General features: G+C 35.9%; 1 protein-coding gene across 2 annotated transcripts in view; it reads right to left on the reverse strand.

The window, feature by feature from the left end:
- FANCC (FA complementation group C) overlaps window positions 1-17694 on the reverse strand; it is a 256980-nt gene that overhangs the window by 71241 nt on the left and 168045 nt on the right. For both annotated transcript variants that reach the window (XM_081066807.1, XM_081066808.1), the window contains 2 exons: window positions 14915-15028; window positions 13956-14020 (listed from right to left, as the gene is read on the reverse strand). In XM_081066807.1, coding sequence (XP_080922933.1) covers window positions 13956-14020; window positions 14915-15028 — 179 coding nt within the window. The remainder of the gene's footprint in view (window positions 1-13955; window positions 14021-14914; window positions 15029-17694) is intronic.

Below are 17694 nucleotides of genomic sequence, written 5' to 3' on the forward strand. Positions count from 1 at the left end.
AATTTGTGGGTCATCAAATGCCCTCATTTTAAAGTATTATACGAGGTATGATCAAAATATATGGTGAATATTTAAATTTTAAAAAAATTTATTACAGTAAAAGACACATTGCTATTAACCCCCCCTCAAAATGTTCCCCCTCACTATGAACACAATTATCCCATCGTTCTTGCTATTTTCGGAAAGGGTTCTGGAAATACTCTTTCATGAGTGTCTTTAGTCGTGCTGTCATGGCAGCTTTGATGTCCTGAATCGATTCAAAACGTTTTCCTTTCATGGTCATTTTGACTTTGCGGAAGAGCCAGAAGTCGCAGGGTGCCAGATCCAGAGAATAAGTGGAAAAGGACACACCGTAATGTTTTTATTTGACAGAAATTACATCAGAAGTGATGTGTGACACGGAGCATCATCATGATGGAGGATGAAGTGGTTCTCGACTTCCTCTGTCTGACCTATGTCACTTAGCATGATAATCTCAAGATTCATCCATGTTGTCACAAATGGCAGTGCTTCATCTTTTCTTATGGCAGAGCAGTATTCATTGTGTCTACATACCACATCTCTATTCAATCATCTATCAAAGGACACTTTCATTGTTTCCATGTCTTGGCCACAGTGAATAATGCTGCAGTGAAGACTGGAGTACATATATCTTTACAGATAAATGTTTTCAGATTTTTTGGGGTACATACTGAGAAGTGAGATTGCTACGTCATTTGGTAATTGTTTTAATTTTTTGAGGAACCTCCATACTGTTTCTCATACTGGCTGTACCAATTTACATTCCCACCAGCAGTGTATGAGGGTTCCTTTTCCCCCCAAACAACCTCTCCAACACTTATTACTTGTCTTGTTGAGGATAGCCATTCTCATAGGTGTGAGGTGATATCTCACTGTGGTTTTGAGTTGCATTTCATATATCTGTTGGCCATTTGTATGTTTTCTTGAAAGAAGGGTCTGTTTAGGTCCTCCGCCCATTTTTTAATTAGATTCTTTGTTTTTTGTTGTTGAGTTGTTTGAGTTCTTTATATACTTTGGATGTTAGCTCCTTATTGGAGGTGTTGTTTGCAAATATCTTCTCCCACTCAGCTGGTTGCCTCTTTATTCGGTTGATGGTTTCTTTTGCTGTACAGAAGCCTTTTTGTTTGATATAGTCCCATTCGTGTGGTTTTTTTCTTTCTTTTTTTTTTTTTTTCTTTTACTTCCCCTGCCTTTGAGGTCAAATTCATAAAATCCTCTCTAAGACCAAGGTCCATAGTTTAGTACCTATGTTTTCTTCTATGTAATTTGTTTCAGATCTTATGTTTAGGTCTTTGATCCATTTTTGAGTTGATTTTGGTGTATGGTGACAGATAGCAGTCCAGTTTCATTCCTGTGCACGTGGCTTCCAATTCTCCCAGCACCATTTATTGAAGAGTCTGTCTTTTCTCCACTGTATGTTTTTGGCTCCTTTGTTGAAAATTATTTGTCCATATATATGTGGGCTTATTTCTGGGTTCTCAATTCTGTTCCATGGTCTATGTGTCTGTTTTTCTGCCAAAACCATGCTGTTTTGATTATTGTTGCTCTGTAGTATAATTTGAAGTCACTGATCTACATTACTTCAGTAGCAGTCCACAGAACTAAGTATCTATCTCTAGTAATAATCTGAATATTTTAAAGAGATGTAATAGAATTACATTTAAGGTTTATATTTTATTGAAGTCCTATAAATTATTAGTTTAGCTGCATTATTTTCTTGATAATCAACAGTGAAATTCTCAGAGGTGATTTTTTTTGAACGACACAATGATAATTTCCTTACGTGTAAACACTTTGTTTTTTCTCCTCAAATATTCACCTTTTCTAAAATTCAATTCTTGTTCTTTACCATTTTCCTAAATAACCGAGTCTCTTCAATAATATTTATCTTCCACAGTGCTCTAACATCTTTCTCTAATTCACTATCAAAGTGGTCTTAGACCTAAAATTAATGTCTTTCTGAGTCCATCATCAAAGTTGTTAACAAAAAGACAGATTGAACTTGAGTTGTAAATACCTTAAATTTTTGGAACATGAGTTCACCGGGTGGGCAAGAAAAGTTGTGTTTGTGTATGACGTAGAATACTCTTTCATATATATATTTTGCAGACTCTAGCAGAATATTTTGCATAGAGTAAGGGCTCTACAAATGTTTGAGAAATTGAAAAATATGCCTGAGCACTGTGTGTACTCATGATAAATCCAGAACTCTGAAGGAGCAGGGAAGTAGGTGGTAATCTTCCCTCCGACACTGATTCTTCAGTCCTCCCCTTTAAAAGACTAAGTGCAACTTTTATCTCATCTTAAAAGGAGGACAATCAGAGTCTATCACTGGTGACTGGGAGGGTGGAAGAGACAACCTCGACAACAAGGGCATTTATCAAGCAATGAAGCTTATGGGCTGCAGATTGTATCTCTCAATTAGGCTGAAACAGGTCCAAGATAATTTTCCTGAAAAATTCTAAAGTCTTATGTTAACTTAGGAGGCTCTTGGTTCTAACAAAATACAGGCAGGCCAATTGATAATCTTCTGAAGGGCTTCAAAGTGCTCACAGCTTTCACAGCTCCCTCTTTTGGTCTGAAGCCTGCCAGAGCATGGAGATCCAACTTCAACCGAAGTTATGCAACACCTTCCAGACTGGATTACACTAAGCATTAGGTCTTGATCGATTGCCAGAGTAGCACTTCCAAAAGATTTTTGCACAAGAATTCAACTGCAGAAGGCTCAACGGTAACCATATACTGCTGGAAACATCCTTTCCGTGTGGTTTACTGAAGCCGCCAAACCATCTGCAGCAAACCACAGAACTACAAGATAAACTGATGATGCTCAGAGTCTAGAATGTCGCTCCTTCTAGACAGTTTGTAGCAAAGAACCAGAGAGAATGTAAATATTCTGTCAATCAATTGTTGATTTTACTTGGTGGCAAGTGAAACTCTATTTAAAATGCTATGGCAAGACCATATATCAGGCCTTTAAAAATAATGCAAAGGAAAACTAAACAGATTTTCCTATTTTTTAGTTCCTCTGACAATTTATGCATCAAAGTTGTACGATTAATTTCTACATTTTCTACAAAGCTTTTGAATCTTTTGAAATAAACTTTAATCATTTGAGTAGTGAAAAGTGAAAAAATGTATGGATGTCCTTTATTTAAAAAAACAACACAGAGAAACATTACTGTTTATATGCGTTGTTTATATGGTGCTTAAGTTTGGGAGGCTTTTGGCTTCTTGAACATTTATTGTCATACTCATGGAAGGAAAGTAATGATAAAACTCAAGTTTCATAAATAATGGGAATATCTGGATTTAACTGTACCATAAAGTAGTTTGCCCCCTATGCTGTATTCTGATTCAAACTGTTTTGATTTTTAAATCTTAAAAATGTACAGATAATTTCAGGTATGTAGGAGAAATGTATATATTATTGATACATATTTTAATTATTATTATAACTTAGGACAGCAACAACTATAATGGCCCAGCATGTTTGGCAGCTCTTTCAAATATTATGATGATGCCATTCCACTGATTTCATGAAATGAAATCAGTTTTTATGTGAGACAATAGAACACTTGGTTGAATTTATAATTCACTAGAGAACTGTGGACTTAATAGTTCTGAGTTTCACACAAGTTTTTACTGATCCAGGTTCTTTTATGGATGGAGAACAGAACTTCCTGGCTTTAGGTCTTAAAAGTAGGACTTTAAAAGCTCATAAAGAGACTCAAAAAGTACGTTAGGCCTCAAATTGCTTTTTAAATTCATTCTTCTAATAAGAATAATTGAACTTAATCCAAGAGGTTGAATTTCCCTGAAAACTAAAGAGGGTGCCCAAAATATGCATACACATTTTAAGGAAAAAACTGTATTAAAATTGTTATACTCAATATATATCGATAACAAAAGATGAATACAAGTCATGCGTATACACTTTTTTGGCACCCCCAGTATGTATGGGCTCGACATATTTAGAAAAATACCTGAAATTTATCTTGCTGAATTCTAAAATTCTTTCCAAAAGGAAAAGGACGCCATAGTAAATCATTCGACAGAGCCAAGGAGGCATGTATCAGATGCCTCCGTGTGCAGAGAACATTCTACTAGCACAGGCAGCTCATATTCTTGGTAAATTCAGTTAAGAAGTTTACTAATTACATCATAGATTTGCTTTGACTAAGAATGCCCTAAACTACTAAACCAAGTTAACTGCCATTTTATCCTTGCTGCTACTGGCAGCTGCGGTGCAAGCATGGACATTCCTCAGTAGACTTTGCTCTGCACCAGGGAAGTTGTACAGATTGTTTTTGAAAAATAAACGTCCTTAAAGAAGCAGCAGCCTTGAATTTAGGAATGAACCTGCCCCCACCCAATGTGGCACAAATGGAAGTTTTTCAGCGATAAATAGCACATCAGCTACCATGTTCCATCGGCTCTCCTAATTGTGGTCAGTGGTGTTTAGGTGCCTTTCTGAACTGCTGTCTTCTCCTGTCTGCGGGTAAGAAAACGAAAAGCACAGATACCTCTGAGGAAAGAGTCTGAAGAGACCAGTATAATTAAATAATGGTTAGAGTACAAAAAGATGTGAATAAAGATCAAAAAATAGGGCCGAGAGTAACAAATATTAAGCAATCTTCGGCTGAGTAAAGATGATTATTTTTTCATGAACTACACCTACTATTTTCAAAATGACCCTGAGGCAGGAAAAATTCCCTTTATTATGATTATTATCTTTTCATTTTCAATATTTTACTGGGTAACACTATATTTTAGTTTTTAATATTTTAGTTTTTAAAAGTTTAATTATAAAATACTGATGACGTATAGAAAGAGAATTATAGCAATATCAACTGTGTGTGTACCCATTGCCCAGATTTTATAATGCTAACATTTTATTAATATTTCTATTTGATATTTTAAATAAATAAAATGTTTCAAATACAGTTGGAACATCCTTCTCCCATCCCATTTCCTCTTCCACTTCCCAGGAGTCAGGACTTCCCTGAAGTTAGTGTAGGCTCTTTGGTCTAGTTTAATATATACTTTATAAGTATACATTGTTTTTGAGTGTTTTAAAATTTTACATAAGAAATGACATATTATCGATATTCTTTCCATGGGTCTATGGGTCTGGGTTTATGCCAGTAGGAAACTTTTGATGACTGTAGCTTTGAAATATGTAGTTTTGTTTTTAATTAAAGTTTATTGGGGTGACAATTGTTAGTAATTAGGTTGGTGTAAAAGTAACTGCGGTTTAAAAGGTAAAAAACAATTGCAAAAACTGCAATTACTTTTGCACCAATCTAATACACAGGTTTCAGGTGTACAATTCTGTAATATATCATCTATAAATCCCATTGTGTGTTCACTACCCGGAGTCCGTTCTCCTTCCATCACCATATATTTGATCCCTTTACCCTCATCTACCACCCCTCTTCCCCCTTATCCTCTGGTAACCAGTAAACTATTATCTGTGTCTGTGAGTTTTTGTTTCTTCATTTGTTTATTTTTTTTTGTTGTTTTCAGTTGTATACACCACATATCATTGAAATCATATGGTTCTCAACTTCTTCTGTCTGACTTATTTTGCTTAGCATAATAATCTCAAGATCCATCCATGTTGTCATAAATGTCACTATTTCATCTTTCCTTATGGCAGAATAGTATTCCATTGTTTATATATACCACATCTTCTTTATCCAATCATCTATCGTGAAATATGTTTTGAAATCAGTAAGTGTGAGGCCTCCAGTTTTCTCTTTTCAAGACTTTTGTTTATTTGAAGTCCTTTGAGGTTCTGTATAAATTTTAGGATTTTTTTTTCTATTTCTGCAAAAGGAAAATGCCATTTGGATTTTGATAGGATTCCATCGTATCTATAGACTGCTTTGGGTAGTATGGACATTAAGTCTTCCCATCCATGAACACAGAATACCTTTCTACTTATTTGTGTCATACTCAATTTCTTTCAGCAGTGTTTTGTAGTTTGCAGTGTACAAGTCTTTCATCTCCTTGATTAAGCTTATTCCTAAATATTTTGGGTTTTTTTTTATGCTACTGTCAATGGGATTGTTTTTTAAATTTCCTTTTTGGGTTGCTTGTTGTTAGTGTACAGAAATGCAACTGATTTTCAAGCGTTGGTTTTGTGTCCTGCGACTTTACTGAATTGATTGATTAGTTCTGACAGTTTTTCTGTGAATCTTTAGGGTTTTCTACATTTAAGATCTTGTCATCAACAAACAGATAATTTAACTTCTTTCTTTTAGATTGGGATGTCTTTTAGTTCTCTGTCTTGCCTAATTGTTCTGGCTAAGGCTTCCATTACTGTGTTGAAAAGAAGTGGTGAGAGAGGGTATCCTTGCTTTGTTCCTGATTTAGAAAGAAAGCTTTCAGTCTTTCACCATTGAGTTCGATGTTAACTATAGGCTCTTTGCATATGATCTTATTATGTTGATGCAGTACCCTGATATTCCTAGTTTGTGAAATGGTCTTATCATGAAAGGGTGTTGAATTTTATTAAATAGCTTTTTCTGTATCCATTGAAATTATGTGGTATTGTCCATCATTCTATTAATATGGTGTGTTACACTGATTTTATTTTTGTATATTGAACCATACTTGCATGTTAAGAATAAATCCCGGAGCTCCGGATCAAAATGGCGGCGTGAGGTGAGCCTCTGTAAAGCTCCCCTGGAATTTACAACGAATCGGACAACAATAACTCCACAAAGGACTCACTGCACAGCAGACAGGCAAGACGAAGAGGTCCGCTACTGAACTCACCTCGAGGTGAGCGAATCGCGCGAGCGGGGGAGGAGGGAAGGGAGAAGTGCGGGGACGGAGCCGTGAGGGCAAAGGACGCAGACCTAGCTCAGTGCTCCGAGCTCGCTGCATCCCGGAAGTACCACAGCTGTGGGAGAGGGAAGAGCTCGGACTGCTAGGGCTCTGCTTATGGCCCACAGGGCTGAGGGGGCAGCATATAACACGGCTGAACCCAACGCTCACGGCAGAGACCTCGGAGCAAAGACTGAGGGAAGAAGGCTGAAAACTGTGGTTTAAGCCCTCACGGCCGAGCAGAGAACGGAAGCCTTAGGCACTGAGACTAGCCGCCCCTCCCTACTCTCCCAGAGCTCACCCAGCCCCCACCTGCCAGGTGCTAGAAGCGATAAAGTAGCAGAGTCAGATCAAAAGGACAGGATTTTTGCTGTTCTGAGAACTGTGGACCGCAGAAACAGATTCACAGCCCAACTAGTTCCGGCAAAGGGGAGGGAGCTGTGGAAGCAGGACCGGCGTGGTGGTAGTCGCCGCCATTGCTCTGGGCCACCTCTCAAAACTCACCCTGCCCCTGGCACCACCTATCTGGGCGGATCCCTGCAGGAGTAAACAGAACTGCTGAAACATACGGGCTCTGAATCGGGTGCAGAAAAAGCTTTGGAACTTCAAAAGCACTCCGTACCCCCAGGGGATGTGGCACCCTATGACCCAGGTGAACTGTTAACAGAGGAGAGGCGCATCTCCCAGGGAATCCCCCCATTGTGTGAGAAGCTGGAAAAGTACAGAGAAAATATAGCACTACTGTGTCAGAGAAAAAAAAAAAAGGCTGCAGTCAGAGAGAAAATAAAACATTCTTCCAACAAGTATTGGAAAACAAAAGAAAGACCTCTTCCTATCAACCTGTTGCAGAAGCCACTCCTGTAGATGTCTAGGAAGAGAAATAATAAATCAGTAATTGCCATGAATAACCAAGGCAACAAGACAGCTCAGAAAGAAAGTGAAAAGTCTCCAGAAAAGGAACTTAAAGATATGGAAATACGTGACTTAAATGATAGAGAATTCAAGATTGCAGTTCTGAAAAAACTCAAAGAGATGCAAGAAAACACAGAAAGGCAATTTAATGAACTCAGAAACTCAATCAAAGAACAACATGAGCATTTCACGAAAGAGATTGAAATTTTAAAAAAGAACCAAATGGAATTTCTGGAGATTAAGAACTCAATAGAAGAAATTAAGAATGAAATAACCAGCTTAGGTAGTAGAGTTGACCAGATGGAGGAAAGAATCAGTGACATCGAAGATAGAAACCTGGAAATTACACAGATAGAAGAAGAAAGAGACTTGAGACTTAAAAGAAATGAAAGAACTCTACAAGAACTTTCTGACTCCATCAGAAAGAGCAATATAAGAATAATGGGCATACCAGGAGGAGAAGAAAGAGAGAAGGGAACAGAGAATATACTCAAATAAAGTGTTAATGAGAACTTCCCAAATTTGTGGACAGAACTGGATCCTCGAATCCAAGAAGCAAATAGAACACCTAATTACCTCAATCCCAACAGGCCTTCTCCAAGACACATTGTATTGAAGCTGTCTAAAATTAACACCAAAGAAAGAATCCTCAAGGGAGCCAGGGAAAAGAAGACGATAACCTACAAAGGAAAGCCCATTAGATTATCATCAGATTTTTCAGTAGAAACTCTACAAGCCAGGAGGGAGTGGAACCAAATATTCAAACTATTGAAAGACAGAAATCATGAGCCAAGAATAATATATCCAGCAAAGATATCCTTTAGATATGAAGGAGGAATAAAGACCTTTCCAGACATACAGAAGCTGAGGGAATTTTCTAATACACGACCTGCACTACAAGAAATACTAAAGGAGGCTATTCAACCACCATCAACAGGGACAATTTGTGGCAACCGAAACATAAAAAGGGGAAGCGTAAAGGCCTGAACCGGAATATGGGAATGGAGAAAGTAAGCATGCTGAAGAAAATGGAATACTCTAAATATCAAACTTTCTTTTACATAATCTTAAGGGTAACCACTCAAAAAAAATCCAGAACTGAAATATATACTGTAATAAAAGAAGAAACAGAGGGAAACATCATAGAATACCACCACACAGAAATAATAGACAACAACAAAAAGGCAAAGAAACAATGGAGACACAGCCTTACCAGAAAACTAAAGATAGAATGACAGGAAATCCTCATGTATCAATAATCACCCTAAATGTAAATGGACTGAACTCACCAATAAAGAGACACAGAGTAGCAGATTGGATCAAAAAACTAAACCCAACCATATGCTGTCTACAAGAGACACATCTCAGCTACAAGGACAAGCATAGACTCAAAGTGAAAGGGTGGAAATAAGCACTTCAAGCAAATGGTACCCAGAGAAAATCAGGTGTAGCCATAATGATATCAGATGATAATGATATCAGATTTCAGACTTCAGGGTGAAAAAGATAACAAGAGACAAAGATGGACATTTCATAATGGCAAAGGGGACTATACCAGAAGAAGACATAACAGTCATCAATATTTATGCCCCCAATCAGGGAGCACCGAAATATACCAAGCAACTACTAACAGAACTAAAGGGAGAAATTGACCAAAACACAATTATACTAGGGGACTTAAATACATCATTGACAGCTATGGATAGATCATCCAAACAAAAAATAAATAACGAAATAGCAGCCCTAAATGACACATTAGATGAATTGGACATAATTGACATATATAGAGCACTTCATCCTAAAACATCAGACTATACATTCTTTTCTAGTATACATGGAACATTCTCAAGGATAGACCATATATTGGGACACAAAATCAGCCTCAGCAAATTTAAGAAGATTGAAATCATACCAAGCATATTCTCTGATCACAAAGCTTTGAAATTGGATATCAACTGCAAAAAGAAAGCAGGAAAAAACACAAATACATGGAGATTAAACAACATACTTTTAAAGAACGACTGGGTCAAAGAAGAAATTAGAGGAGAGCTCAAAAGATACATAGAAACAAATGACAATGAAAATACATCCTACCAAAATTTTTGGGATGCCGCGAAAGCAGTTTTAAGAGGGAAATTTATATCATTACAGGCCTATCTCAAGAAACAAGAAAAATCCCAAATAAATAACCTCATGTTACACCTCAAAGAACTAGAAAAAAAAGAACAAGTGAAACCCAAGGTCAGCAGAAGAAAGGAAATAACAAAAATCAAAGCAGAGCTCAATGAAATAGAGAACAAAAAGACAATAGAAAAAATTAATGTGACAAAGAGCTGGTTCTTTGAAAAAATTAATAAAATCGACAAACCCTTGGCTAGACTCACTAAGATAAAAAGAGAGAAGACACTAATAAACAAAATCAGAAATGAGAAAGGGGAAGTTATCACTGACACCACAGAAATACAAAGGATCATTCAAGAATACTATGAAGGACTATATGCCACCAAATTCAATAACCTAGAAGAAATGGACAAGTTCTTAGAAACATATAGCCTTCCAAGGTTGAACCACTAAGAACTGGAAAATCTAAACAGACCAATCACCAGTAAAGAAATTGAATCAGTCATCCAAAACCTTCCCAAAAGCAAAAGTCCGGGACCAGATGGCTTCACTAGTGAATTCTACCAAACCTTCAAACAGGATCTAATACCAATTCTGCTCAAACTCTTCCAAAAAACTGAAGAAGAGTCAGTACTCCCTATCTCATTTTATGAGGCCAACATTACCCTGATACCAAAACCTGGTAAGGACAACACAAAAAAAGAAAACTATGGACCTATATCTCTGATGAATACTGATGCAAAAATCCTAAACAAAATTCTAGCAAATCGAATACAACAATGCATTAAAAAGATTATTCATCACGACCAAGTGGGGTTCATCCCTAGGGCACAAGGATGGTTCAACATCCGCAAATCCATCAATGTGATACATCACATAAACAAAATAAAGGACAAAAATCATATGATTATATCAATTGATGCAGAAAAAGCATTTGACAAGATACAACATCCATTTATGATTAAAACACTTAATAAAATAGGTATAGAAGGAAAATACCTTAACATAATAAAGGCCATATATGACAAGCCCTCAGCTAATCTCATAATTAATGATGAAAAACTGAAGCCCTTTGCTCTACGTTCAGGAACACGACAGGGTTGTCCTCTATCACCTCTGCTTTTCAACATAGTGTTGGAAGTCCTTGCCAGAGCCATCAGGCAAGAGAAAGAAATAAACGGCATCCAAATTGGGAATGAAGAAGTTAAAATACCACTCTTTGCAGATGACATGATGCTATATATAGAAAACCCTAAAGACTCCACCAAAAAGCTGTTAGAAACAATCAATGAATACAGTAAACTTGCTGGCTACAAAATCAATGTACAAAAGTCCATTGCATTCCTATATACTAACAATGAAATCTCAGAAAAAGAAATATAAAAAGCAATTCCCTTTGCAATTGCAGCAAAAAGAATAAAATACCTTGGAATAAACTTAACCAAGGATGTGAAGGATTTATATGCTGAAAACTATATAACATTTTTGAAAGAAACTGAAGATGACACAAAGAAATGGAAAAACATTCCGTGCTCATGGATTGGAAGAATCAACATAGTTAAAATGGCCATATTACCCAAAGCAATATACAGATTCAATGCAATCCCCATCAAAATCCCAATGGCATTTTTTAAAGAAATAGAACAAAAAATCGTCAGATTTGTTTGGAACCACAGAAGACCCCGAATAGCCAAGCAATCTTAAGAAAAAAGAACAGTGCTGGAGGTATCACACTGCCTGGCTTTAGCTTGTAATACAGGGCTACAATAATCAAAACAGCATGGTGTTGGCAGAAAAACAGACACATAGACCAATGGAATAGAATTAAGAACCCAGAAATAAAACCACATAAATATGGACAGATAATTTTTGACAAAGAAGCTAAAAACATACAATGGAGGAAAGACAGCCTCTTCAATAAATGGTGCTGGGAGAATTGGATAGCCACGTGCAAAACAATGAAACTGGACTGTTATCTGTCACCATGTACCAAAATTAATTCAAAATGGATCAAAGACTTAAGCATAAGACCTGACACAATAAACTGCATAGAAGAAAACATAGGTACTAAACTTATGGACCTTGGGTTCAAAGAGCATTTTATGAATTTGACTCCAAAGGCAATGGAAGTAAAAGCTAAAATAAACAAATGGGACTATATGAAACTTAAAAGTTTCTGCACAGCAAAAGAAACCATCGACAAAATAAAGAGACAACCGACTGAATGGGAGAAGATTTTTGTAAACAGTTCCTCCGATAAGGTTCTAATATCCAAAATATACAAGGAACTCATGAAACTCAGCAACAACAAAACAAACAACCCAATTGAAAAATGGGCAGAGGACCTGAAGAGACATTTCTCCAAAGAGGACTTACAAATGGCAAATAGACATATGAAAAAATGCTCAACATCACTAATCATCAGAGAAATGCAAATAAAAATCACAATGAGATATCACCTCACCCCAGTCAGAGTGGCTATCATCAACAAGACAAATAGCAACAAGTGTTGGAGAGGCTGTGGAGAAAAAGGAACCCTCATACACTGTTGGTGGGAATGCAGACTGGTGCAGCCGCTATGGAAGGCAGTGTGGAGGTTCCTCAAAAAATTACAAATTGAATTACCATATGACCCAGCCATCCCTCTCCTGGGTATCGACCCAAAGAATTTGAAATCATTTATACATAAAGACATGTGTGCTCCAATGTTCATTGCAGCTTTGTTTACGATGGCCAAGACATGGAAACAACCAAAATGTCCTTCGATAGATGAATGGATAAAGAAGTTGTGGTATATGTACACAATGGAATACTATTTGGCGTTAAGGAAAGATGATATAGGAACATTTGTGACAACATGGATGGATCTTGAGAGTATAATGCTAAGTGAAATAAGTCAGACAGAAAAAGCAGAGAGCCCTATGATTTAACTGATATGTGGTATATAAATCAAAAACAAGACAAACAAATGAGAAACAAAAACTCATAGACACAGACAATAGTTTCGTGGTTACCAGAGGGTAAAGGGGCTGAGGGGTGGGAGATGAGGGTAAGGGGGATCAAATATATGGAAATGGAAGGAGAACTGACTCTGGGTGGTGAACACACAATGGGATTTATAGATGATATAATACAGCATTGTACACCTGAAATTATGTAATTTCATTAACAATTGTCACCCCAATAAACAAATTTAAAAAAAAGAAAAAAAAGAATAAGCCCCACTTGGTCGTGGTGCATAGTCTTTTTAATGCGTCGTTAAGTTTGGTTTACTAGTATTTTGCTGAAGATTTTTGTGTTAATATTCATCTTTGATTTTTTTTCTATTGTTTTGGTGTCATATCCAAAAAAAATCACTCCAAATCAAGTCATGAAGATTTTCTCGTGTTTTTGTCCAAGAATTTTATAGTTTACTTTAAGGCTTACATGCAAAGGCTGAGGGCAAACACCATTTCTGATAGAGCTTTAATTGGCAACGACTTCACACACACAAAAAAATCACAATGTGCCCTTGGTCCCCAGATTCTCTTACTTAATGACTTGTTAAAAATGAAATGATCACTAATGAAAACAACTTTGAATTCTTTCTCATAGTGAAGAAACATTCTGTAATGTGATTAATTGCTTTTTACTTTGACTCTATTTGATTTGTTTAGTCTAAATTTTAGAATACTATGTTTCTTAAAATAGGTCATATGTGCACATCAAATTATCTGTTGCCTTGTAAATATCCTGATTGTATGTGTGAATTGTACACATATACGCTGAGCTAAGTCCTTTTTTCTATTGTTTTCCCTACTGTATACGTAAGGCTTTTAACTCAATGGGTGCATAAGAGACATCACATGATTTATTACTACCCTATGAGAGCTGAGAGACTAGTGATTTTAAAAAGTTTGATAAAACTCACCAATTTACCATGTGTTCCACTAAAATAATCTTTCTACACAGCATATAATCGAAACTATGAACATGCATTTCCTAAGAATTACAAATTTTTTCTCTCATAATCGAAATGACATATTTCGAAACCTGAGAAGAGGGATGTTTAGTTTGACACCTACCGCCTTTGAGTGTTAAATCCATTAAGATGATTCTCTCTGAGTTCAGACACTAATGATAAAACCATCTGTAAGGCAAAATCAGTTACAGGTTAACTCACACAGCAAACAGGATTACATCAGTTCTATTTTTCTTGGTGTGAGTGGTATTTCCGCTGAGATTCCCTACCCTCTTCCACCCGTCTTTTCCTTGTTTTACTTTGTCAAAGTGAAAAAAAGCAGTGCCACGTTACATTTACTAATAATTTGGATTTTATGTTTGCCGTCTGTTATTCCGAATTCCTGTTTCAGCAAATCAACAATAGAACAGATCATTAATTTCCTAAGAATTAAAACTAAACCAAATAAAACCATGCTAGAGTTACTTATTTTTTTCTTTCTTAATTTAATTCTTTATTTTAAAACATGCTATTCATGTATAAAGCTTCCAAAAGACCAGAATAGTTAACAAACATTAAAAGTCTCATAACACCTTTTAGAAGAGCTATGTTAAGATCATAAATTAACATTTATTGAATTTATCTAAAATTTAAGGCAGTAGAAAATAGCTTTAATACTAAGATGTGAATATAGAATAGTATTTACAAGGTTATTTAATTTTTTGCTTTGACACAAAATTCCTATCAGGTTATTTTAAATACAAAATTTGTCTAACAGTAAAAGGCTATGTTTACATTGGTTAAGGAAATCTCTCTCCCAAAAATCTTTGAGAGAATAAATGAAATGTGTTAAGAGACAAAGAGGTTGGTTGATTTAGAATAACCTCTCCTGGTTTTCTTCTTCCTTCTCATAATCTCTCATTTCTTCCTTACATGGCCGTTAAGTCCACCCAAGGTAAGAAGAGATAAACATAGAAAAGTTAAACATCTCTCCTGGAGAAGTGAAATATTTCCATTTACTCTTTTTGCTGATGATACAATAACCAATGAAAATTTCAATACTAAGAAATTAAAAATACTCACATTTTTAAGCAAACCAGGATAGTAATCTGCAGGTGCATACCCAAGACATTGAGTAAAAAGACCAACTTCTTTCATATCACATCTGAATGATGAAAGTATGTGTGATAACAACTCCTAAAAAACATAAACAAAAAAAGAAACACAGTCTTAAAATCGAACACAAGCACCTATTAAGTATAATGCCTTGAATCTGGGTCATTTGTAAATGAGATGGTCTCTATGAAATGAGTAATCTTAATTTTTCCAAATATCCAGTTCACTTTGATTCAAGGTATAAAGAAATGCTAGTGTTAAAATTATTACATTCAAAATAAGTCAATTTAAACATTTATTAACAGTGGAACAAAAGTCTATAATGAATGAACAGTGCTTTAACCATATTAAGAATGTGATCTTTATTGGTCTTAAACTCAGCAAAATATTTTTATCACAGTAGATACGATAATTAAATACATGACAAGGAACACACACAAATCACTAGGGAAAGGAAAGATTATGTAATAAATAGTGCTAGGAAAACTATTTGAAAAAAATGGATTCTCACCTTATGTTATTCATCAAAATATACATAAATTCAAGTAGATCAATGTAAAAATGAAATGAAATAATAAACAAAAAGAAAATATAAATACTTTTTATGTGTCTAAATGGGGAAGAACTTTGTAAACTGAAAATCAAGGGAGCAAATCTTTGGTTGTTGTAAATAAAAATAAAACCTTTTGTTTTTCAAAAAATAATATAAGCTCAAACTAGGAAAAATACTGACAATAAATAATACAGATCACATGCAATCAAATTAATGTGCAAAATACCAAATGATAAACACTGAGCATAAAAAATGAGTGTGAACAGATAACTCATAAGAGAAAATACAAATACCCAAGAAACACAGATAAATGTTCATTCTCATAATCAAAAAGGGTAAATTTAAACATCAACATACTACTTTTTCACTTAATAAATGAAAGATTTTATGGTCATGAATACCTAACGCTAATCTGGGTTCTCTGCAACAGGTACTCTGAGCTATGGAAGAACACTCATATAAACGAGAATCCACCTATCAGCACTGTTGTGAACCCCACTCGGGCACCCACAGAGAGTGTGAGCGGGTGTAACAGCCCACAACCCACCTCCACGCTTGGCCTGCCAGGGCGACATCTGCCCAGAGGTTTATAACCTAAACAAAGAGGTCTGATAGGTTGATAGAGGCCTGCCTTATAGAAAGCAACTTGAGAATATGTATTTAAAAATTTCTAATATATCTGGCATACATTTAAGGAAATGAATCCAAATATGATAATGGGGATTCTGCTCAAGGATGTTCATTACAGTGTTATTTTTCATAGTGAGCAACGTCCAACAGCTGGGAATGATTAACATATAATGTATAATGCCCTCGCACAGTGGCTCACTGTAAGGCATTAAAATATTTATAAAGAATTTGTAACAGCATTTTAAATGGTTATATTAAAATGTTAAATCAAAAAAGGAAGATGCAAAATTTTATACATAAAAACAATCTCATCAATATCAAAATAATCCATACATAGGAATGAAAAAATAATGAAAAAAAATATTGCCAAATGTTGGCAGTCTCTAGGGTGGTGTTATTATGGGTATATGTATTTTTTCTTTCTTCTACTTTAATACATTCATTTTCCAGTTTCCTATATGTGTATGTACTTCTTTTATAATCAGGAAAAAATATTTACTTTTTGAAAAAATGTTGTATTTGGAAATATTTTAACAGCTTTATTGAGATATAATTCACATGCCATAAAATTCACCCCTTTAAAGAGTACAACCCAGTGGTTTTTATTTTATTCACAGGGAAATAATCACTTTACTTTGTTTAAAGTCCTGCATTGCATTGTGTGAGTACGTATGACGAGATAAAAGGAATCTGTGTATGTGCATATAAACATATGTGACTTCCTACACAAATGTGTAGAGAGGACAGTAGTATGTAGGGAAGGGGTTCTGTCACCTCAGCCCAGGACAGACCGCATGAGACCAGGACATCACACAAACACAGCAGTTATACCCAGGGTGGATATCACTAACTCATCCCGGCACTCATTTCAGTTTTATCATAAACTATTGCACATATTAAAAAAGATATAAAATAAAATGAAAAAATTTTGCCCACCAGAAACTTAATAAAGCTAATAAAGCATCAGAACACCAAGGAAGCCTCTGCGCCATCTCCCCGCTTCCCGGCCGCAGTGCTAGAGGAGGAGTCTCTCCCGTTGAGGAAAATTCTTCCCCGGATCTGGTGTGCACTGTTAGGTGTAGACACTGCTGACCCTAAATGAGATCCTGACTACTGTTTTCAACTTAGAAAAGTTCACAGTAAGTTAACAAAGTAGCTGTGAAACATTAATACTTAGCAAGCAGATCTTCATGATTTAAAAAAATCCAGTGACATGTATAACGTGATTGACAAAAATCCATTGGAGAGGGAGAAAAACGGGAAATTTACAGCATTCAAGTGAGCTTTTTGTAAGGCATAAGACAATTGAAAGGCTCCTTACTAGAGTTACAGAAAAAGCTGGATGGAAGCCACTTGCATATTATCTGACTTTTTCCCTTTCAGTTCAAAGGCGTCCTTTATAAATACGGAAAGCAAACAGGAGTTGACAATAGCCCCAGGAGAGTTCATCTCCCAGTTATTTTCAAACACCAAGTGCAGTCTGGGTGCCAGCAAGCAGTTGTGTAAGGTCAGCAAACCAGGGGAGGTAAATGACAGGCAGAGTAACCACCCTTCGGAGGGCAGT

Source organism: Rhinolophus hipposideros (genome assembly GCF_964194185.1).
Source record: "Rhinolophus hipposideros genome assembly, chromosome: 11".
NCBI classification, from domain to species: Eukaryota; Metazoa; Chordata; class Mammalia; order Chiroptera; family Rhinolophidae; genus Rhinolophus; species Rhinolophus hipposideros.